General features: G+C 36.6%; 1 protein-coding gene across 1 annotated transcript in view; it reads left to right on the top strand.

Annotated features, from left to right (window-relative positions):
- The window catches only part of LOC120352067 (UDP-glucose 6-dehydrogenase-like), a 118,579-nt gene extending 96,169 nt beyond the window's left edge, over positions 1–22,410 (top strand). Inside the window, 5 exon segments of the mRNA XM_039431574.1 lie at positions 12,294–12,497; positions 15,548–15,659; positions 15,662–15,702; positions 17,682–17,861; positions 20,782–22,410. Of these exon segments, the coding sequence (XP_039287508.1) occupies positions 12,294–12,497; positions 15,548–15,659; positions 15,662–15,702; positions 17,682–17,858 (534 nt within the window). The 3' untranslated portion in view covers positions 17,859–17,861; positions 20,782–22,410.
- The last annotated feature ends 2,328 nt before the right edge of the window (positions 22,411–24,738 follow it).

The following is a 24,738-nucleotide window of genomic DNA, read 5'->3' as shown; positions in this document are numbered from 1 at the left end:
ACAACTTGATAAATTAGCCACTAATAATCCAAATATATATATATATTAAAATCTCTAGTACTTAGTAGATTTCTTTGTATTGAATATATTTTATCTCAGGGTGCAAGATTCGGCACCTGACGGAATAGGTAGAGCCATTCATCTAGTGAATTAGAGCTATAACAAACTATCGCAAATTATATTGCAAAAATTAAATATCATATGCATATGTTTTAATAGCCTAGATTTTATACTTCTTTGATTCAATAGAATTTTCTGAAATGTATTGATCTATCTTTTTTCTTTTAATAAAATACCTTTAATACTAATTTTACTTGCGCAAGTATTACTCTTATTAATTTCTTAATTTATAATAAAAACCCTTTCGACGAGCTAGCTTTGATTATTAGATTAATTCGAAGCACTAGGGCGCCCATCACTAATTCAATATTTATCACTCATGTGTCGAAAATCTTCTTGTAAGCCGCCGATGTCGATCCAACTCCATGTGGTCCGGGAATATGGTAGCCGGAATCGTCTCTTCCAAGGGGTTATAAATTTATTTGAAATTGAAAATGACTTCTGCTTTACAATAGCATCACAAAGTCCTTTAAGAAATTTAATAATGTGATTTAACTTTAACTTTTACAAATTCATTAGCAAGGTACTACGCTCTAAAATATTTGGGGTCCTCTCATGGTGGCATTTGGCTGGCGAGTGCTGGTTCTCCTTTCTCAATTTTACAAATCTTATTTCCGACTTTCAAATTAACATAAAATTTGAATATCTTAGTCCTCCGCCATTTAGGTTCAAATAGATCGTACAAAAAATATCAAATTATTACTTAGGTTGTACGATTAATAATTTCTTTGCCTTCGAGCCATATCGATAACATAGACTATACAAAGTTTTAACACAAATCCAGTACATTTATATAAATATATAGAAATATTTTTGAATTGGCCTACAGTTGCCGCCTATTAACTGCCGTTTTGCTATTGGTGCATGCAAATTTTATTCGGTATTCATGCGCCTGGTACCTCCTATTTCCTGAATACACTTAATTATTTTTATTTGGTTTATTGGTTATGCTCTTTACATGCTAGCTAATATTCTATACATTAATATTAATTTCATGCTACCTAATAATTAGCCACGTGATCATGTGTTTTTTCACATTGCATACCGTTTGATTGCAATAGAGCTCTGCCAAGGGGTTTTGGTCAGATTCTACGTTTCTCGATTTGATCGATCTCTAGGTCACCGATCCGTGAATACATGTACCTAACCTCAATCTTCAAAATATTTTATATAATAATCTATTTATTAGCAACAAATTCCTTCAAATCCTTTTTAGGTTTTTGTACCGTTTAGCCAGAACAAGCTGATGCTATCTAATCTTAGTTATTATCTATTTGGCGATATTAGCCAGTTACTTTATTTTCAGACCTATTAAAACCTTTGTAGTTCTGGATAGGTTTTATTAGATACACTAAATAATCATGAGTTGAACGTCAATTGAAAAGCATATATTCAATGTAATTAATAATTTTAAAGACAATATAAAATAGGTAGTACAGTGAAATGAAACAGACACTGTATTCAAGAACGTAATTGACAATGGCTTAGACTAACTTAATGCTTGATATAATAAGTCAAATATGAAAAATGTAAAATACAAATACTTGCAATACTTCCAAAAATATTGGTAAAAAGTTGTGTCTACAAATGGGAATCGCGACTTTAGAATAAATAATTCCAAGTAAACCCTGAAAAGGTCAAATAATAATTAAACAAACAAGGCAATTGAACAAATAATGAAAAATGCTGATAATGATTCAAAATTGATACAGAATACTTATCAAATGCATGAAGAGCATGAGATCCAATCTTGAATTGGATGGGCAGTACATCGAGACCCCCTCGATGATACCGGACGATGGTGGAGACCTGGATGGACCCACGAAGTGGAGCGGACCAGAGCGAGCTACCGGAGCTGGACTGGACGGCGAACCATGAAGAGCGGCGACTAGGATGACCCGCAGGCAGGACAAGAATCAATCCGAGCGACAGACTCCGGACTGGAATGGTGACGAATCAGGATAGCCAACAGCGATGGCTCAGTGGTGACGACACAGGAACGGCGGCGACACAGCGATGAGTGGGTAATGTCAGGTTAACTATTGTCAGTGCAATACGGGCAAGACTGACACAATGACGGTGTGACACAGTTGAGATATGCAACACATAAACTTGAAAGTAACGTAGCTGAAGATTCACTGAATTTGAATTGAATGAACCGTCCAAAAGTTAGGCACGGTGAATGAAATGCAAAGTTAATTGAGTTGGCGACGGCCAAAATTCACAACACTGATGCTAGTGAATGTCTGAATAGACAACCATCCAAATGCTTGGCATGGTGAATGAAATGTAACAAATGTTCGTAGATCACTAAAAGAACTGATTGAAACTGATACACCATCTACGGGGTAGACATGAAAATTGCTAATACTTCGATCTAGCAATGAATGATTAGGTAGCTAGTTGACTAACCTAACAAAACGGATACAGAGCAGAACGTCTGACTGCACCGTGAAATGATGAGAGTGTGATCTTGGAATGCAAGCAACACACCAGTAATAATGTCCCGCGAGACCAGAATTACTTCAATGAAACGAATGAATGCGAAATTGGGCCTCAAGCCCTACCAAAAATGCCTACCGCAAATGCATGTTCAGTTCAATCATAAACTTGTTGCTGAATGTTGAATGTTCTGGAAACTTGATTTTCATAATCAGTAATATGAAAATGATTTGAGTTCTCACACTGAGAAGTGAATAAATTTGAATTGAAGATAAAAATTCGAAGCACTCGTGACGAATGAAACGTGTTGGAACATACCAAATACTGAGATTGAAGATATTTCACAAACTAACGAACCGAAAATACTGAAACTTTATCGAAGCACTGGAAGAAACATTCTACGTTGAATAAACATGAATTTAAAACTGAGAATTGAAAATTTTGAATTGAAAGCGACGAAAATTGAAGAACGGAAAAAAGCTGATGTGAACTGTTACGCCATTGCTGTGTGTAGAAGGAAACAGAAAAATGCATGCACGAACCGCGCTGCAAGAAGCCACGCATAGCCACGTCGATGAAAAAGATATGCGTAAAAAACGTCTAGACACGGTAGGAAATACTCCAAAATAATATTAAATAATACCAAAATGTACAATAAAATTAATGTACAAATGTAGCATGACAAAAAACTGATGTAATCCGTGAACTGCAGAAAACACAGTGAAAGTGGACCGATGACAAAGTGACTTGCGCACTAACGCGACAAGTTGGGACAAGAACACAATGCATAGTGCGAAATCTGACATAAACCTGGCCCCCTTGAGGCCTGCAGGGTCTCAAAAGAGAGACATACGAGAGAACAAAAAAGAAACGGAGATTATGTCGGATGAGCAATGCTGAATTAATCAGAAAATTCCTCGTCGAGTGGAAGCGGTGCAATGCTAGAAATAGCCCGCTTGAAAGTGCCTGATGCGGTGCGAACGGTGACCACCCGTACCTTGTTGTCCTTCCCTGGATGAACGGCCGTGATGCGCGCAAGTTTCCATACCGAAGGTGACGTACCCGTGTCCTTGAGAATAACCACAGCACCAATCTGCAGGTTTTCAGATTCAGAGCTCCACTTGCTCTTCCTTTGAAGTGTGACTAGAAACTCAGCAGACCAACGATCCCAGAGTTCCTGAGTGATCAGTGCTAACTGACGCCAGCGTGAACGGTGATCGATGTGAGTGGTGGTTGGTGTGTGGAACGGCAGTGCGGTGAGCGGACGACCAACCAAAAAATGCCCAGGAGACAAGTATGCTAAATCTTGAGGGTCCTCAGACAGAGGCACAAGAGGCCGGGAGTTGAGGATAGCTTCAATCTGTGCAGACAGCGTGGAAAGCTCTTCAAAATTCAAAATCTTATTCAAAGTGACCACTCTGAAAATTCGTTTAAAATTTTTTACAGCGTTTTCCCATAGACCTCCAAAATGAGGAGCCCTGGGAGGGATGAAATGCCAACCAATGTTGAAAACGGCGGCAAAGTTGTGAATTTCAGACTGAATAGCAGAATCTGAAAGAAATGCATGTAACTCATTGAGTTCATTGTGAGCGCCAACAAACGTTGTAGCATTGTCTGAATGAATGGCAAAAGGGATGCCACGACGAGCAGAGAACCTGATGAGTGCGGCAATGAAGGCCTTTGTTGAAAGCTCGGAGACCACCTCTACGTGAACTGCGCGCGTTACCATGCAAATAAACAAAGCAAGGTAAGCCTTGGAGAAATTGCGCGACTTTGAGCCACCAAGACGAATTGAAAGAGGACCTGCGTAGTCAACTCCACAATTATAAAATGGAAAATCCGGTTGTACACGAACTGCGGGAAGATGCCCCATGATTTGCTCGGAACGAAACGTAGAGAAACGAAAACACATTTTGCAACCCTTTATTACACTCTTGATGATGCGACGGGTGGATGGTATCCAAAAACGTTGTCGAATACTGGCCATAGTGACCTGAACGCCAGCATGTTGAAGACGTCTATGAAATGAGACAATGAGCGCACGCGTGAACCTATGTTTAGCTGGCAATAAGATTTGATGTTTATAGTCGAATGGAATATCTGCCTCCCGAAGACGACCACCTACTCTCAGAAGATTGTCAGTATGAATAAATGGAGAGAGTGACTTGATAGAACTATTGGAGGGCAGCTCCTTACCCTGACGCAAAGATTTCAAATCGTCGGCAAAAACATCTGATTGAATGTCTTGAATGATGCGCAATTCAGCAGCTTGAATTTCCTGAACCGACAGTTCAACAGATTGCTGAGATGCTGGTTCACGGCAATGCTTCAAATTATGAATGAAACGAAGAATGTAAGCAGCAATGCGAACTAATTTGTGATATGATGAAATTTTTGACGATAAATCTGAAAACAATGAAGTTGTTGAACAAGTGACAAGCGAGATTTTAGGCTGTGAAATGATTACATTCGATGAAATCTCCTTCAATTCAGGATTAGCAGCCAATCTTTTTTCCAGTGAATGGAAACGGTTAAGAGCTTGGAAACGAGATTGACCTAGAGTGTGAAATGACTCTTTTTTGGGAAGAGCCACAGAAAATCTGCCGTCTGAGGCACGCTCGACATTGGCAAGATAATGCTGTTCAATCTTTCGGTGCTCAGCTGTTAGATTGTCCTTAGGAAGAACTTCTTCAAGCTTCCAAAATTTTTCCATCTGATTGGAAATCTCACAAGTAGAAATGAAGTTGGAATGAACAGAAGGTTCTATCTGAGATGAGTGCGTGGACAAGACAGCACCCCAAACCACCCAACCTAGTTTGGTGCCTTGCAAAATGCAGTCAGATGAAATTTGAATTTGACCGAATGTCAATATGGAAGCATAGACTGAAACGCTCAAAAGAAGATCGATTCCCTGAGAAAGGTGAAAAGCAGGATCAGCAAGCTGAATGTGAGTGGGCAAACTAAGTTTTGAAATATCAATTCCTACTGGTGGAAGACTGGGTGTAATTTTGTCGGCAATAATGCAAGAGACCTTTCTAGACCATGTGCGATCAGAAGAAAACACTTCCACAGATGTGGAATACATCGGTGCTGTATTGATGCCAGAAACTGTATGTATAGTATTGTTATGACAAGTTGAAACTAAAGACAACCGTGAAGCAAGATGTTTGGAAATGAAACAGGTGTCACTACCTGTGTCCAACAACGTGCGACACAAAATAGGTTGACCAACCTTATCATAGACTACTACCTCTGCAGTAGGCATGATGGATACTGTTGAATTTTTGTTGCCATCATATGTGTGACTGGAATTACTAACTACTTGACCAGCGGCTGGAATCGGCGACCTAGCAGATGACTCTACAGTTGAATTCAATGACTGTTCAGAAGTAGATGCGACAACTGATGATGAAGCGAGCGGCGACGTGCGGAGGTTGACTGCCGGCTGTGAACCACAACTGCAGCTGTGAAGATGTGCTGAACGACTGCTGTTGGAGGAAATTGTAGTATTCCTTAATTGAACACTGTTGGCATTTGCTGTAGCCTTAGAGCCAGATGACGTAAATTGAAATGATGCACCGTGCAAAATGGAATGATGTGCCTTGCCACACTGCTTACATGCACCAAAGCATTGGTGTCCTGTTGAAAATGGGCGGAGACAATTGAAGCACAAGTGCTTTTTGCGTACTGCGTCAACACGAGCTTGTGGCTGTAGATTTGACAGCTGAGAACAAGTGAAGACAGAATGTGCTGAGTTGTTACAATACAAGCAAGCATTGGGACGTTGAAATACCGAATTGGGTGTAGCAGTACTGCGACTGTTGTTGAATGATGAATTGGATGTTCCAATACTACGATTGTTAGAGTTGAAAGAAAGAGCTGCCGATCTGCTGGGCTGCTGCTGGTTAGCCCTAGGATTGACCTGAGCTGAGTGATTCAAATTAAGTGACACAGCTTGTGACACTTTATGTTGGGACTCCATAAAGTTCCAGAGATTGTCAATAGAAACATCATCCATAGTAGAGTTGTATCGCTCCCAATCACGTAGGGTAGCAATATCAAAACGAGACACAGTGACATACATGAACAGAAGGTCTTTAACATCTATACCTAAATCAAGTGCTTCTAAAGCAAAAATGTTTGTTTTTTGATGGTCAATAAGACTGCGCCAAGATTGTGCTGATTTTGAATTGAGTTGCGGTGGGTTCAAGATTGCCGAAACATGTCGATCAGCAATAAGTATTGGATTGTCGTACCTGGTTTTCAACAAATTCCAAGCTAAAGTGAAATCACCTGGTGGTGCATTGGCGATTCTATTCAACGCTTCGCCGGATAATACCTGTTTGAGATATTGAAACTTTGCACTGTTATCAACTGAATCATTATCAACTATAATACTAGTAAATGCAGAACGAAAATTCAACCAATTTTCAAAATCACCATTAAAACGAGGTAATGGTATTTCTGGTAATTTGAAACCTTGTGAAAATTGAATAGGTCGTGGAGTGGGGGCATGCACTAATGCAGGTTCAACGAGAACCCTATTGGCCTCTTCAAAGGCTGCCAGATTGGCCTTGATTCTAGAAGTAATGTTAATAAAATTTTTTGAAATTTCATAATGAATAGTTTTGTCTCCATTGGGATCCCCTTCGTCTAAGCTATCCTTGATATTAACATAGGCGTGTCGAAGGGTATCAATTTCCTCTTTGACAGTGATTAATTCATGATATTCTAGCTGATTTCTAGGCGTTTCAAAATTAAACTGATCAATGAGCCACTGTAGGTGATCAAACAGATTTTTTCTCTTTGCTATTAGCGCCGAGATATCAGTTGGAAGAACTTCAGTAGCCATGATTACAAAGATTACTACAACTTAAAATTAGAATACTTGCGACCCTAAAATGCTGCCAACTGTAGTTGTGCGTGTGCCCACGTTTAAAGCGCAAACGTTTGCAAGAAGATGTGTCACCAAGGCTTGTGTGGAGAGCCAAATGAACTGAGTGATGTGACACCAAGCAAGTGATAATGGTGGCGCTCGAGCAACTTGTGCACAGGATGCAGTGTGGCAGCTTACAATGATTCAGGTCTTGAGAAACTGGTACCAACACGAGCGCAGCGTGCTTGTCTGGGGTCCAGTTAACCTTGAAAATGAATGAGAATCTATTAATACAAACAATGCTAATACAATAGTTAATGTCAAAAATTGGACCCTAAACTAAGGCGTCAATGTTAAAGATCAGGATGATTTTTTTTTTTTTACAAATTTAAAAAAGTTTGAGTTGACCAGGGGTCATTAGATAATGAGTTGTCCCAGGTCACTGGCCTTGATCTGGCCGAAGGAGGACCATTTTAACATGTGTGATCTGTGCCACTGAATGAAATAATAGTGGACTGTAAGAAATGCTTTTGTAAATAAAAAATGTTAAGATGTATGAATTGTATATTTATTGTACTACTGCACAAATCCAACATGCTAAAAAATGAATGATAATTTATAATAAAACTGGTAGCTGGGAAAGACGCCAAATAAAAGTAAGGTTTAAGTAAAACAGTTCAATAGATTTATTGTATACTTTGAGAAACGTGACATATCGTCTTAGATTTAGGAAATGCCACACAGGGCAGTTGACTGACGAAATACGAATAATTGACTCAATAGTCAGGAGTACAAAACAATAAAAATGACATAATAAAAAATTGAGACAATCAGTTGAAATATGATAAATTGACTCAATAATCATGAGTACAAAACAATAAAAAATACATAGTAAAAAATTGAAACAGTAAAAATTGAGATTGTCAATTGATAAATGCTGACTTGATAACAGGAAAATTTAATTTAGGTACTAGACCAAATTCCTAGTAAACAAAACAATTTGTGACTAATGAACAAGTACAAAACTACTATATGTAATGCTCCGTAATGAGTTAATGAATAAATTCAAAGAGAAAATAAACTTTCAAATGACAATAAGTAATAGAGAAAAGTCAGGTCAATGAGTAATCTCAAAAAGTACAAAAGGTAAAGGTAAACTGCCAAAACAGAACAATTGAAATGTAAATACTAAAGGTAACAAAAAAAACGAATGCTTTCAGGACATACTAAAACCTTTGTAGTTCTGGATAGGTTTTATTAGATACACTAAATAATCATGAGTTGAACATCAATTGAAAGGCATATATTCAATGTAATTAATAATTTTAAAGACAATATAAAATAGGTAGTACAGTGAAATGAAACAGACACTGTATTCAAGAACGTAATTGACAATGGCTTAGACTAACTCTTAATGCTTGATATAATAAGTCAAATATGAATAATAAGTCAACAAAAAATTAATTGGAAGTTGATCGATATTTAAATAAGTCAATATGAAAAATGTAAAGTACAAATACTTGCAATACTTCCAAAAATATTGGTAAAAAGTTGTGTCTACAAATGGGAATCGCGACTTTAGAATAAATAATTCCAAGTAAAACCCTGAAAAGGTCAAATAATAATTAAACAAATAAGGCAATTGAACAAATAATGAAAAATGCTGATAATGATTCAAAATTGATACAGAATACTTATCAAATGCATGAAGAGCATGAGATCCAATCTTGAATTGGATGGGCAGTACATCGAGACCTCCTCGATGATACCGGACGATGGTGGAGACCTGGATGGACCCACGAAGTGGAGCGGACCAGAGCGAGCTACCGGAGCTGGACTGGACGGCGAACCATGAAGAGCGGCGATTAGGATGACCCGCAGGCAGGACAAGAATCAATCCGAGCGACAGACTCCGGACTGGAATGGTGACGAATCAGGATAGCCAACAGCGATGGCTCAGTGGTGACGACACAGGAACGGCGGCGACACAGCGATGAGTGGGTAATGTCAGGTTAACTATTGTCAGTGCAATACGGGCAAGACTGACACAATGACGGTGTGACACAGTTGAGATATGCAACACATAAACTTGAAAGTAACGTAGCTGAAGATTCACTGAATTTGAATTGAATGAACCGTCCAAAAGTTAGGCACGGTGAATGAAATGCAAAGTTAATTGAGTTGGCGACGGCCAAAATTCACAACACTGATGCTATAGTGAATGTCTGAATAGACAACCATCCAAATGCTTGGCATGGTGAATGAAATGTAACAAATGTTCGTAGATCACTAAAAGAACTGATTGAAACTGATACACCATCTACGGGGTAGACATGAAAATTGCTAATACTTCGATCTAGCAATGAATGATTAGGTAGCTAGTTGACTAACCTAACAAAACGGATACAGAGCAGAACGTCTGACTGCACCGTGAAATGATGAGAGTGTGATCTTGGAATGCAAGCAACACACCAGTAATAATGTCCCGCGAGACCAGAATTACTTCAATGAAACGAATGAATGCGAAATTGGGCCTCAAGCCCTACCAAAAATGCCTACCGCTAAATGCATGTACAGTTCAATCATAAACTTGTTGCTGAATGTTGAATGTTCTGGAAACTTGATTTTCATAATCAGTAATATGAAAATGATTTGAGTTCTCACACTGAGAAGTGAATAAATTTGAATTGAAGATAAAAATTCGAAGCACTCGTGACGAATGAAACGTGTTGGAACATACCAAACACTGAGATTGAAGATATTTCACAAACTAACGAACCGAAAATACTGAAACTTTATCGAAGCACTGGAAGAAACATTCTACGTTGAATAAACATGAATTTAAAACTGAGAATTGAAAATTTTGAATTGAAAGCGACGAAAATTGAAGAACGGAAAAAAGCTGATGTGAACTGTTACGCCATTGCTGTGTGTAGAAGGAAACAGAAAAATGCATGCACGAACCGCGCTGCAAGAAGCCACGCATAGCCACGTCGATGAAAAAGATATGCTTAAAAAACGTCTAGACACGGTAGGAAATACTCAAAAATAATATTAAATAATACCAAAATGTACAATAAAATTAATGTACAAATGTAGCATGACAAAAAACTGATGTAATCCGTGAACTGCAGAAAACACAGTCAAAGTGGACCGATGACAAAGTGACTTGCGCACTAACGCGACAAGTTGGGACAAGAACACAATGCATAGTGCGAAATCTGACAATTTTAATGAATGGAGAGAATCGGCATCGCTATTCTTCTATCTTTATCAACTGCCATTATAACGTGGACCTCACTATACACGGCGTAACAATTTTTGAGAATCAATGAATCATCTTGAATAGTACCCCGAGGGGTTCATAATCACGATGATTCTCCAAAAAATACTAAAAAATCTGTTCACATTACAAGTTTGAACTTTTACAAATTGAAATGTGAACCTATACAGACATTCCCACAAAACTCTGGCGAGAGGCAGCACCTATAAAGTCAGTTATCAGTGACAAATCCAATGCCAACTGCATCGAAATTCATTTTGCCAGTTCTTCACGCTTCAAAGAGAGTTTATAGATGGTCAAATTTGCAAAACTGATCCCCAAAATTGATGAAAAGACATGATCAAAGTTGCACCAACGGAAAATCGAGTAGAGAAAAGCTTAATGTAGTTATAGTATGTGACGCTAGACAGCGCTGGCAGCAAACACGATACAAACCACTTTGATACTGTATCATTCAACATGCAACAGAATGAAGTCTGTTTCTTGAAGAATGAGGATCCAAGTGAATGGAAAAAAATAGTTTTTATTTATTTATTTATTGTATAAAATACAACATAAAATATAAAATTATATACAGTATAAATTATTTATTGTTAAAATAACAGGTTTTTATCCAATGTTTTGCTCTTTCAGGGCTTATAACTCTCCAACAATGCAACATAAGAACTGATGATTATCGTTCATTTATCATAATACAATTATGACATTGGAGGAAAAACTAGGCTAAGCCTGTACTATTTCTCTCCAAAAATTTTGATAAAATGTTAATGTTGTCCAAAAGATAAGGTTATATAGTCACACACTGCTTCGTCACTTGATTTTCGGTCCAGAAATGATGATTTAAAATTTTGAATTTTGAAGGTTGATTTACAGAATATAATTATTGAACAGAATATATGTGAAGAATTCCCGTTGTAGTCCAAAACTATAGACCTACTGGAAAAAGAGATGTAGGGAGACCAAGAAAGAGATGGGTTCCAGAACAGGTTCATTAATAAACCTAATCCCTGAAGTGAAGATGATGATGATGATGAGATGCACATACACACACACACACACACACACACACACACACACACACACACACACACACACACACACCACACACACACACACAAATTATGTTTTTGGACTCAGGGGATCTTGAAACGTGTAGAAAACATGAAATTAGGGTACCTTAAATTTTTTTGGAAAGCAATACATTCCTTACTTATGGTAATAGGGCAAAGAAAGTAAAAAATGAATATCAGATTGGCTGTTATTCTTAACCAAAGTATTCTTCTTAAGGTGCCTATAGATATACGCGCCGCGAACATGAGCAATTCACTTTTAAACAGCTGATTATATCTGTATTTTTACAGAAACGGTAAGATACAGATATAAAAAGCTTGGCATCAGCTGATTAAAAGTGAATTGCTCATGTTCGCGGTGCGTATATCTGTACGCAACTTAATAATTAAGAACGAGCACAGCTGGCAGAATATCAGCTGCATTTTAAGCGATTTCTCCAGCCCCGGGACTCACTAGTTATTCACTATTCGTTTCTAATAAAACCTTCACGTTGTTCCACAGGTTATCGATATCAACGAATACCAGAAATCACGGTTCTCGTCGAAGGTGATCAGGTCTCTGTTCAACACGGTGACCGATAAGAAGATAGCGATGCTGGGCTTCGCATTCAAGAAGGACACGGGCGACACGAGGGAATCGCCCGCCATACATGTGGCCAAGACTCTGCTCGACGAAGGAGCCAAACTGCACATCTATGACCCCAAGGTCAGGTTTTTCAGAAAATTATTTTCTAACTCTGGTAGTATAGTGAAATTCTTGTTGAACTGGAACGTCCGTCAAAAAAGTCGAAATACATTTTTATACCATTGGGATAGCATGATGAGATATCCAATAGTATAGGTCGTTTATGTTCCAAACTGTTTTGGCTGGGTGAGAGTATAAGAACGCTAGAACGGCACAGTACAGGGTGTTTGAAAAAGAACTCCCTAGTTTTAGGTATGAATTTAATGTGTAAATTAATGGAAAACTTCACCAACAAGTACATACAATGAAAGAGAGAACCTTCAAGTTGTGTTTAACATCAGTACACTTCAAAATGGGATCCATTTTTGTTTCCCTGACACGTCGAAACGATATTCAAGTCCTCGCCATGTATTCACCAACATATCAGGTGTAACTTTCCCAACCGCCATGACGATTCTCTCCCGTAAATGGTTTATGTCTCGGATTTTTTCACTGTACACAACATTTTTTATGTTTCCCCAAAAGAAAAAGTCCAGAGGGGTTTATTCCGGGCTTCGTGGTGGCCAAGCAATTGGGCGAGCTCTCCCTGTCCACCTTCCAGGAAAGCGAGCGTCTAGTGTCAACTGAGGGAACTGCTCCCTGGCGCCGTCTTAAGGTCAAGCAGGTCTACCAACTGCAGGGGGACAAAACTTAGACAGTTTCTGAATCAAACACCACAAACTAGAATAGTTTATATCACTTTTTACAGATTCTATGACACATTAAAACTAGGGAGTTCTTTTTAAAACACTCTGTATTACAGAGACTACCAACGTTACATAGCTTCACGAAAAAGACACTACTATAGTGAGGTCCACGTTATAATGACAGTAATTGATAAACTTTGATGTTGCTATCCTTGTCTATCATTCGACAAAGAAGGTATTACTATCCTTTTATAGCTCCACAACGATGCCAAATCTGTTTTTGGCAATGTATAAATACAATTAATTAATGCAGAGGCAAGGCAACGCTGTTCTTCTATCTTTATCCACTGTCATTATAACGTGGACCTCACTATAGGACTGTCGGTCTAGTTAACATTGAAAATGGGAACATAAATGCCCTATTCCATGGGTTATCTTCTTATGCTATATTTTCTCTATATATCGACAATTGGGCTCTTATCAACCCTTCGAAATTCAAAATTCATCAGTCATATCTCAAATACGTATTCTCTGAGTGTTAATCTTTGATGAAAACAGAAATTTTAAACTTAACCTCACTTTGGACTATTTATGTGCCAAAATCAAGGAATTGAAGAAGTTTTGGGCAATTGCCTGTTTCTCTTTCCAAATATCGTGTTTGTGACTGTTCTGTTCTAATTGGCGCACAGGCTGTATCAATGTTATCTGGCTATACTATGACTGTGATTTCTTGAAAGTCATCTCTCATCATCATCATCCGTTTCATCACCCACGCACAAGCCTGGATCTCATGTGGACATCACCCTCAAAAATAAAACTATCAGTAAGTATTGATTGGATGGGGTAGCGTAGTTGTTATCTACAAAGATTGCTGAACTGGATCTCAGTGTAGCGAAGGTTTTGATCTTTGGACTGAGACTGTTTTTGAATGCTAAAAATATCCTGAAGTTTGTTAGCTTAAATACAGATAGATACAGCGATAAAGATGAAATAGATTAGCGAGATTCACGTTTTTAATCCATGTTTTTATACTTATTAATGTGGATATATTATTTCAAACCAATTTTCCATACAGAAAGAAAACATTCTGGATACTCAAGGAAACTTGAGGATCCATTGATTCTCCCTCTCCCTACAGAACTCCAAGTACTTACATTATACTACATTACTGTACAGTACTTCATACTTTGAATGAAAAACACTTTTGTACTGGAAGCACTTTTTAGCAGTGATAGTCATCTACACAACAACAGACCTGAAGATGACCAATAACAGGTCGAAACTGCGTCACTGCTAAAAATTAAATGTTTCCACTAAAAAATATTTTTTCATTAAAATTTTTAATTAATAGTGTAGAAAAATTAACTTATAACACAGTGAATCATACTGTTAAATACCTTTTTAAGATAACTGCTACTGGTCACAGAACTACTGTAGTTGATCAGTAATTGATCGTTTCATCATTCATGTCAGTAATTCTGTGGGTAGATGACACAAGCTGATAAGTCATGATTTGTAAACTTTTCAGGAGAGCAATTTGAAAGTTTGGCATAGCTGCAAACATTATCTATAATATTTTTCTTACCCATTTTACACTAATATAATCAGCTGATCCTCGACTATTTAAATAGAAAATATCAAGGGATAAAACAATTTATTTAAATTAACTATTGAGAATTTTTGCAAGTGATGTCAGAGATATCATGTTTTGCCATCTGCCAAATGTTTCAAATCACAATGTAACAGTATAGGGAATATCTGTTTTAAAATCGATTTTATAGAAATTTGAATATATTTTTAAAATTAATTGATATTATTTACAAGTATTGATCAAGTTAACCAAACTTGAACTGTTTGCAAAGTTGTATGGGTTATGTAGTTCTCAATATGGGTTATTGATTTTCAGATTTTATAATAGCCTACCAGTACATACACTTATCAAATTTTGTCATCTTTTGATAATTGGATTATAATACAAACCGGTAGAAGAGTGTTGAGATATATGTACTTATCATATTTGTCAACTTGGGGTTGGAAGAAAATGCACTTGTCAACTTGGGGTTTGGAAGAAAATGCACTATCAGGCTTAAGCAAGGTCTATATCTCAGCTATTTAAAAAGGTACAACATATTTAGTTATACCATCTTATAGATCTAATTTTTCTGAACACAACCATATGCTAACTCAATATGGTCAAAAATGTGACTTATCAACTTGTGTCATCTACCCACAGAATTAATTATTCATTTTAGTGTTGTACAGATGGACAAATCGCAAATACGGAAAGAACTGACGCGTCTTTTGTTAACAGAACTACAGTAGTTGATCAGTATTTGATCGTTTCATCATTCATGTCAATAATAAATTATTTTTTGTGTTGAACAGGTGGACAAATCGCAAATAAGGAAAGAGCTGACGCACCCCAGTGTGAGTGAAGACCCCGATGCGACGATGAAGGCAGTGGCCATGTTTAGTGATGCCTACTCGGCTACAGCTGGCACCACGCCATTGTCATTTGCACCGAATGGGATGAGTTTATTGTAAGTTTCGTTCCTCAACAAGTAAAATTACTTTACTTTACAATTCTCGTCACAAAATTCATCAATGAGGATTCTAAATTAAGTTAAAATACTCTAATGAAATACTGATTTAAATTTTAGTACTCTGAATTCAATAAATTGAAATTTCTTTAAAATGAAATTAAAATATTAGGCGGAGAGGCGAAGTTAGGACTTTTTAGTCCTCTCTACCACTCAAATTCGAAACCTTGGAGTTTCAAACTAAGGTAAGTTCAGAATATATCTTATTTTATTAAACTTTTTTACATAAATAACTAGCCGTCAGGCTCGCTTCGCTCGCCATATCCGGGGCTCCGCCCCCTGGACCCCCGACTGGATCGTCTGAGAATGAGATCATTTGAGCATTTTTATCATATGTTAGAACAATCCAGTCGGGGGTCCAGACTCAACGTCTGGCTAAACGGATATGGCGAGCGAAGCGAGCCTGACGGCTAGTAATATAATATTCCCAGGATTGAAGTAGCAGTGCCCAATCAATTTTTCTGCGATAAATGCATTTAAATCTTCAACTTGGTGCCAACCTAACAAAGTCAACTCAACTTAATGCCAACCTGACAAAATTATTAATTTAGTTGCCAGTTAACAACTGTTTCGAAGAGGTACTCTATCTAGATTATAGTTCTATAGTAACATATGATATGGAGATTTCAATTATAATTAAGAGATTGGGAGAAGAAGAATATACATGCTAAAAGACGAACTTTAAACCCTTGAAAACAACCCTTAGAGTTAAAATATTGCCAAAAGATTTCTTAGTGCGCCTCTAAAGGGCCAACTGAACATACCTACCAAATTTGAACGTTTTTGGTCCGGTAGATTTTTAGTTATGCGAGTGAGTGAGTGAGTGAGTGAGTGAGTGAGTCAGTCAGTCAGTCAGTGAGTGAGTGCCATTTCGCTTTTATATATATCGACTCTATTACTCCACATTCAGCTGATGCGGAAAGATGGAGTGAATCTCCTCACAATAGGCTATCCAATTATTATTACATTCAATTGTATGACATTCTCTTTGTGCTATATCTTTTTCTTCCTTTCACGGGTTGGGCATTACTGCCTGTTCTGAACCTCTGTGCCTCTAAAATCAACCCATCTCTTCCTGGCACATCCGCAATCGCTTCTATAAAACTCTATAAATATTTTGTGCTATATAATGCACTATATTTGTATCGTTTATTAAACGAGCTCTAGCAAGTTCTTACTTTTAACTCAAGGCGAAAGTCGTTGTCCGTCTGTGTGTATGTTCGACAATAACTTTTGAAAGATTTGATCAATCAGCTTTGAATTTTGAACACATATTCTTCGACCCTTTTTACAGATCAAGTTCGTTGGACAACAAAATTTACCGACTCCTTCGCCCTTTTTCAGGATATAACACATAACATTGAGAAAAAAAATTGTTGTGATTTATCATTTAGTCAGCTGAGGCTATTTGGGAGCTATCATACAGACAGTCCTTCATGCGCTGACACATGATTTCAACTGGCTAATATACAAATTTTACATCAATAAACTGATACGGGTTGAGATATCAATGTGCGGTTTTTGCCATTCATTTTCTCTTGGAACTCTGTATCGAAATCATGTATCACCTTCTCATTTTAAAAAATTAATTTAATCATGTATCACCTTCTCATTTTAAAAAATTAATTTAGATTCATATGATAGACAAAGATGTTGGAAGCGACACAGTAATTTTTCATTTCAAATAGGATTCCCAATGAAACCTACTGTCAAATTATTCTTGTAAAAGAAATATTCAGCTGTTTTCATACTTTGTATCAACTTTGTACAATTAAAGGTTGCTGGTTTCAAAGATTACAATACAACAGGTCATGAGTGAGTTCCAACCCAGGGAATCACTAGTTTATTTACTTTTCAACCAAAATTATGTGACATTATATTGTTAAATGACATGATATGTTTTTCCGGTTATTTTTCAGACGCTAAACTACCATAGGATCTATGACGGTATGATGAAGCCTGCTTATATTTTCGATGGAAGGAACATTCTCGATCATGACAAGCTATCGAAGATAGGCTTTGAGGTGCACACTATTGGCAAGAGAATGATAAGGGCTGGCATCAAGCGACCTTGGGGAAGTCCCTATCAAATGTAAAAAGTAAGTTTCATGAGTTTTAAAAGGTTCAGTGCCGGTTGAACAAAAGCTGGTTAAATTTTAATCGTGATTACAAGAGCAATCAGAGAAGAATTTTTTGAAAAAAAGGCTTTTCTGATTGGTTCTCGTGAAATTGATCATGATTAAAATTAACCGGCTTTTGTGCAACCGGGTCTTGGAGTTTTCGAAAGAGTTTACATGATGCCAGTTGAAAAGCAAGTCTCTTGGTCCATCCAATGTACTTGCTCCAAGTGATTGTTTTGTCTAAATACTCACTTTTACTGAAATTACAAATTGATCGTGTTTAGACACGTTATCATAAATTTTGATTTTATAATTTCCTGTGCTTACATCTGCAAACTTTCTATTTTGCAAAGCTAATAACAGTTACTTGAGATAACAAGAAGATTGAAAAAGGGAGGATATTTTTTCAGACAGTTAAAAATTTAATTTGGGCTGGAAAAATACCAGAAAAGGTAAAGATTATGATGTATAAGATGTATTATGTACCTATCTTGTTGTATGGTGCTGAGACATGGACGATGACAGAGAGCGACTGGAATAGAATACAAGCAGGAGAAATGAGGTTCCTCAGGGCAATAAAGGGAAAGACACGTAGAGACAGAGTTAGAATAGAATAGAATGACTGCCTTTATTTTTCCTAGAGAGGAAAGTTAGGGCGCAGTTGGCCCTCTCTTACACTCAAATCTCAGTATTGAATGGATAAATACAGACACACAACTTTAAAGTTAGGAATGAAAAGATAAGAAGAGAACTGAACATGGAAAGCATAAGGGGAAAGATAGAAAGCATGAGACTACGCTGGTTTGGAAAAGTGAAGAGAATGGGAGAGGATCGGTCGCCAAAGAAAATGGAAGAGATGAGTATTGAAGGAAGGAGACCGAGAGGACGATGGAAAGATACAGTGGTCAACGAAATGGAGAAATTCAAATTCAAATTCAAATTCAAATTGTTTTTATTCTGATTCAAAAATCAAATACATACAAAATTTCAAATACATCAAACATCAAAAATGGAAATAAAATACAAAGTGCACTGAAGAAATTGAATAAAATATAATTTATGTAATAAGGCTTTCTACGTGTATGATGTATTATGAAAAAAAACAAAGCTTTTTTGAAACAGAATATTTCTAGCTTGCTGTAAGCATATAATGCTTAACGCGTGCAAGCAGGAGTGCCTATACTATAATTGAATAAAATCAAAAAGAAGAAAAAAAATTGAAGAAAAAATGAAAACACACACTCACACATTCACTCACCTCTCATACATTTCCAGTTTGGGCTTAATTACTTTTTGATATGATTTTCAACAACTATAATAATTATTATGTCGAAAACTAAGAAAGAATAAAAAACATGTGTTCTAAACAATCAGGCAAGATATTTCTAAGCCATTTAAGAATGTAATATTTGAACATTTTCCTATTATCAATTCTCTTTGCCTCAAAAGGTAAATTATTGAAAATTTCGGACCTAGAAATACAAACGATTTCTGGAAACAAGTGGTATATGACCTGGGAAGCCTTAGCAGATCAGAAGTGACTCTCCTAGTTTGATAATTTGTTCTCTCCCTGAAAAGTGCCTGACCACTGTTTCCAGACATTACAAAGAATAGGTATAAAACTTTTAAAACATATATGTATCTTAGAGGCAAGCATTTTATATCTTGAAAAAGGGGAAAGGCATGTTCATATCTTCCTGATTTTTTAACAGCTCTGACAATAGATTTTTGTAAGGTTATAAGTGGTCTCAAGTGGGTAATGTAAGTAGAGCCCCAACAACTTATTCCATAATTCAGTTCAGAGTCAACAAGAGCAAAGTCTAAGAATGGTGGTTGGAAGAGTCTTATTTAGAAAATAGAATTTTCTCAGGATAGAGAGAAGAGAGTATACAGATGGCGACAGGCGACAAATGTTTATATGTTGCGCATTTACGGCAAAACGCGGTCATAGATTTTCATGAAATTTGACAGGTATGTTCCTTTTTTAATTGCGCGTCGACGTATATACAAGATTTTTGAAAATTTTGCATTCCAAGGATAATATAAAAGGAAAAAGGAACCTCCTTCATACGCCAATATAAGAGTAAAAATCAGACTAGAATTATTCATCATAAATCAGCTGACAAGTGATTACACAGATGTGTGGAGAAGCCAGTCTATTGCTGTATTTCCTTAAGGTCTATAGTTTCAATCAGGTACTTGTGGATGAGAATACTGTGTGAGGTCTACTGTTCATGGAAGTACCAGTACTATTTATACTGTTAATAAAATGAAGAATTGAAATTAACATAACCAATAGAAATACATGTTTGACGCATCATCACTCGTTCTCGCACTCATGAAATATCAAACTGATCAACTTGAAATTTCGCCCAGAAATTCTGAATTTACCGAGGATGTCTATAGGCCTATTTTCATTTTTATTAATTAATTCTAATTCAATAACTGAGCGCAAAAGGGTAACCCCTTGAGCCAACTCCTCTGAATATGATTCATGAGTTGTAAAATCGCTTACCGGTGGTTCGGAACCCTCCTAAAACTGTAGGTCTGGAAGTCATTCATCTCTCATTATCATCCGCCGCCTCATCACCCTCGCACAAGCCTATAGCTCATGTGGGCATCACCCTCAGAAAAAATAACTGAATGAGAGGTTGTGGGAGCGAGTCCAACTACAGCTTTTTTTGCTGAAAATGTTCAATCTATTTGTGCTTTTCACTGACCCTTGCGGAGCGTGGGTTACACCTGCACGTACTTGATAAAAATAGGAAAAATGGAATCTAGCAGGAGCTCGTATTATTATAACTTGTTAATTATAAAATATGCTTACTTCTATAATATTATATTCTCCATGACAAGTTCTAAAGTTTGATTATATGACATTATTTTCGTCCTTTTTCAGATTGGCAACGACTATACTATCATTCCTTGACATCTACTGCCATATTCTATGATTACAACATTTCATACATTACTGATTGTCCGATTTTGGCTGAATGACAGTTTTGAACTCATCGTAATTAATTTGTCTATCGACTAAGCTTTAATATTATTTATTTTAAGAGAGTTTTAAATGCATGTATTTGTGAGAGTGGTTAAAGTGACATCATTTTATCTATAGTATTATTATATTGTACTCTAGCTATGGATTTTTGTTATAGTATTGTAAGGCCATCACAAATCATCCACACAAAAAAATTAAATTTATAATGAGCGTCCAATTGCAGATATTTATTTTTAAATGTTATGAAATTTTATAATTATATGCTAACTACTTCAATGTAAGTCATTATACTAAGACAATTAAACTATGTTGGAAAATTAGGTATATTGGAACCTTTGCAGCTTTGCATTTTTATCAAATTTACTATTTAACTATATACTATCACAAAGCTATGAAATTCCCTTCTCAAATTATATGTTTATTAATGTTTGTGTGAAATTTCATTGGACATATTTTTAAATACAAGTTACTTAGTCAATTTGATATTATTATTATTCTATTGTACTGTTTTAAAATATTATTGTTGTAATTTTCGTTCAAGTTTGTTTTAGATGATCTTTCTATCTCTGAATGCTTACATGGTTTGATTACTGAAGATTTATTGATTTGTTACTTACCTATTAACAGTAAGAAGTATTTAAAATAATTTTTTTTCTAACCTTCAAAAGTACAGAAATTTTTAACTCTATTATTATTAAACGAAAATCCAAATTAAATGCTGTAATTCACCCGAAGACTTCTGCTACTGAAAATATTGACAACAATGTAAACAGCTATATGGAAATTCGATGAGCGCTACTATTCAAAAATGTAGCTGTTTACCCTGTTGTCAATATTTGCAGTAGCAGAAGTCTTCGGGGTGAATTACAGCATTTAATTTGGATTCTCGTTTAATAATAATAATCCATTCATTAGCATTTGAATAATTGCAATATCTCAGTAATTTCCATCTGAACAACAAAATGTTCTCATTTAAATTCTATAGAGATCTAGTGTCTCATTCCCAAATAGATGATTTCGGCAATTCAATGTACTTTTCATTCAGATATCAGCACAAATAGATATTATTAATTCATAAATTTGATATTACTATGTTGTTTAGTTACATTACTTCTTCTTCTTTGACTCTCCCCACTATGCCTTGACAGCGTTGGGGTAGCCTCGACCCACTTCTTCCACACCCGTCTGCCCATCGCCATCCTTCTCATCTCCCTCTTCTCCTTCCAATCTCCTCAATTCTGTCCTCATATGAGTACCTCGGTCGTCTCCGCTGCACTCTCACGTTCACAAACTGTTCCTCTTTTCAACTGTCATCCATCCGCTATGCAAGTCCATACCATTTAAGCTGCCTCATTTCAATCCTCTCACATCTCTCATGCCAACTTCCTCTCTTATTCTGGTGTTTCGGATTCTATCCCTTTTTGTCTTCCCCAATGTTTTTCTGTGACTTTTCATTTCCACCGTTCTTATTTTTACTTTCCTTGACCTATTACCATAGGTAAGGAAAGTATTGCTTTCCGAAAAAAATTAAGGTACCTCAATTTCTAAATTTCTATACGTTTCAAGGTCCCCTGAGTCCAAAAAAGTGGTTTTTGGGTATTGGTCTGTATGTGTGTGTGTGTGTGTGTGTGTGTGTGTGTGTGTGTGTGTGTGTGTGTGTGTGTGTATGGGTGTATGTGCGTCTGTGTACACGATATCTCATCTCCCAGTTAACGGAATGACTTGAAATTTGGAACTTAAGGTCCTTACGATATAAGTATCCGACACGAACAATTTCGATCTGATGCTATTCAAAATGGCGGCTAAAATGGCGAAAATGTTGTCAAAAACAGGGTTTTTTGCAATTTTCTCGAAAACGGCTCCAACGATTTTGATCAAATTCATACCTAAAATAGTCATCGATAAGCTCTATCAACTGTCACAAGTCCCATATCTGTAAAAATTTCAGGAGCTTCGCCCCATCAATGCAGATAGATTTCCAATTTTCAGGCTCCAGATACGATTGGATCGAAAAAAATCAAGTGGATTAGATTGAGCATGAAAATCTCTACAATTAATGTTCAGTAACATTTTCACCTAAAATTGAAAATAAGCTTTAAATTCGAGAAAATGTGATTATTCAATTGCAAATTATTGTTGATTCTATTAAATCATTCACTATGAAGAGATAGCAGACCTCATGTGTGTCTCCAGCGTTATTGCCCTGTCACCAGCTGGCTCAAATCTTTGAATAGTCGACTTGAGATGCGCGGGAACACTAGCGTCAGGTGATCAATTTTCATAACGGCAAGGAAAGTTGTGTGAGTGCGCCACACCAGATTTTATTTTCATGGCATGATCTCGCACTCCCGTACAGCATAATTGGTTCAATTATTGATCTGTATACCTGGTTCTTTATCCTCTTACTGATATATTTTTCACCAAATATACAGTATTTGACGGAATAGTAAGCCAGTAAACCTTTCCTCACCCTGTTCAGCACCTCAACATCTATTTTTCCATCCTCAGAGAACCACGCACCCAAATACTCATATTTCGACACCTGGTCAAGCACCTCCCTGTCAACCCTAATTTCCACATTTTCTCCTCATACCTTTGAGACCACCATCACTTTGCTCTTCCTTACATTGAGAACCATTCCTTTTTACTTTCCTTGCCATATTACCATGGGTAAGGAAAGTATTGCTTTCCGAAAAAAATTAAGGTACCCCAATTTCCAAATTTCTAAACGTTTCAAAATCCCCTGAGTCCAAAAAAGTGGTTTTGGGTATTGGTCGGTCTGTATGTGTGTGTGTATGAGTGTCTGTGTAAACGATATCTCATCTCCCAATTAACGGAATGACTTGAAATTCGGAACTTAAGGTCCTTACACTATAAGGATCCGACACGAACAATTTCGATCAAATGCGATTCACAAAAATGTTGTCAAAAACAGGGTTTTTCGCGATTTTCTCGAAAACGGCTCCAACGATTCTGATAAAATTTATACCTAAAATAGTCATTCATAAGCTCTATCAACTGCCACAAGTCCCATATCTGTAAAAATTTCAGGAGCTCCGCCTCATCAATGCAAAGTTTGATTTTAGATTCCCAATTATCGGGCTTCAGATAAAATTGAAACAAAAAAAATTCAAGTGGTAATGATTTCTACAATTAATATCAGTAACATTTTCACCTAAAATTGAAAATAAGCTTGAAATTCGAGAAAATGTGATTATTCAATTGCAAACTTATGGCAACTGTTGATTCTATTATTATCATTCACTATGAAGAGATAGCAGACCTCGTGTGTCTCCAGCGTTATTGTCCTGTCACCAGCTGGCTTAGATCTTTGAATAGTAGTCTTGAGATCTGCGTAAACATTAGCGTCAGGTGATCAATTTTCATAACGGCAAGGAAAGTTGTGTAAGTGCGCCACGCCAGATTTTTCTTTCAGTTCTGATCATCACAGCTTGCTGGAGTTTTTCTGAAGACTCCGAGATCAGGACAATATCGTCAGCATATAGGAGGGCTCTGGTACCAATTGGCCTCATATTCCAATATCCTACTTCCATGTTCTGTGTTCTCCTCGTGCATATCTTGTGTATATCATCCATCACTAACATGAATAGAAGAGGACGGAGGCTGTCTCCCTGTTTCACACCCTTATCCATTTGAAATGCTCTTGATACAAGTTACATAACTTGTTTGTTTATTATTTTTTTATAAAATCTCTCAATATTCGTGGGCATTACTACTTTATATTTTTAGCATTTACGTTTTTAATTTGAATTTATTTTTCTCTTGAACTTGTATGAAAATTGAAGTAATTGTATAATATTCCACTTTATAACTCAATTTAAAACAATATAAATT

Source organism: Nilaparvata lugens, chromosome 6 (assembly GCF_014356525.2).
Source record: "Nilaparvata lugens isolate BPH chromosome 6, ASM1435652v1, whole genome shotgun sequence".
NCBI classification, from domain to species: domain Eukaryota; kingdom Metazoa; phylum Arthropoda; class Insecta; order Hemiptera; family Delphacidae; genus Nilaparvata; species Nilaparvata lugens.
This window is presented reverse-complemented; position numbering and strand designations above follow the sequence as displayed.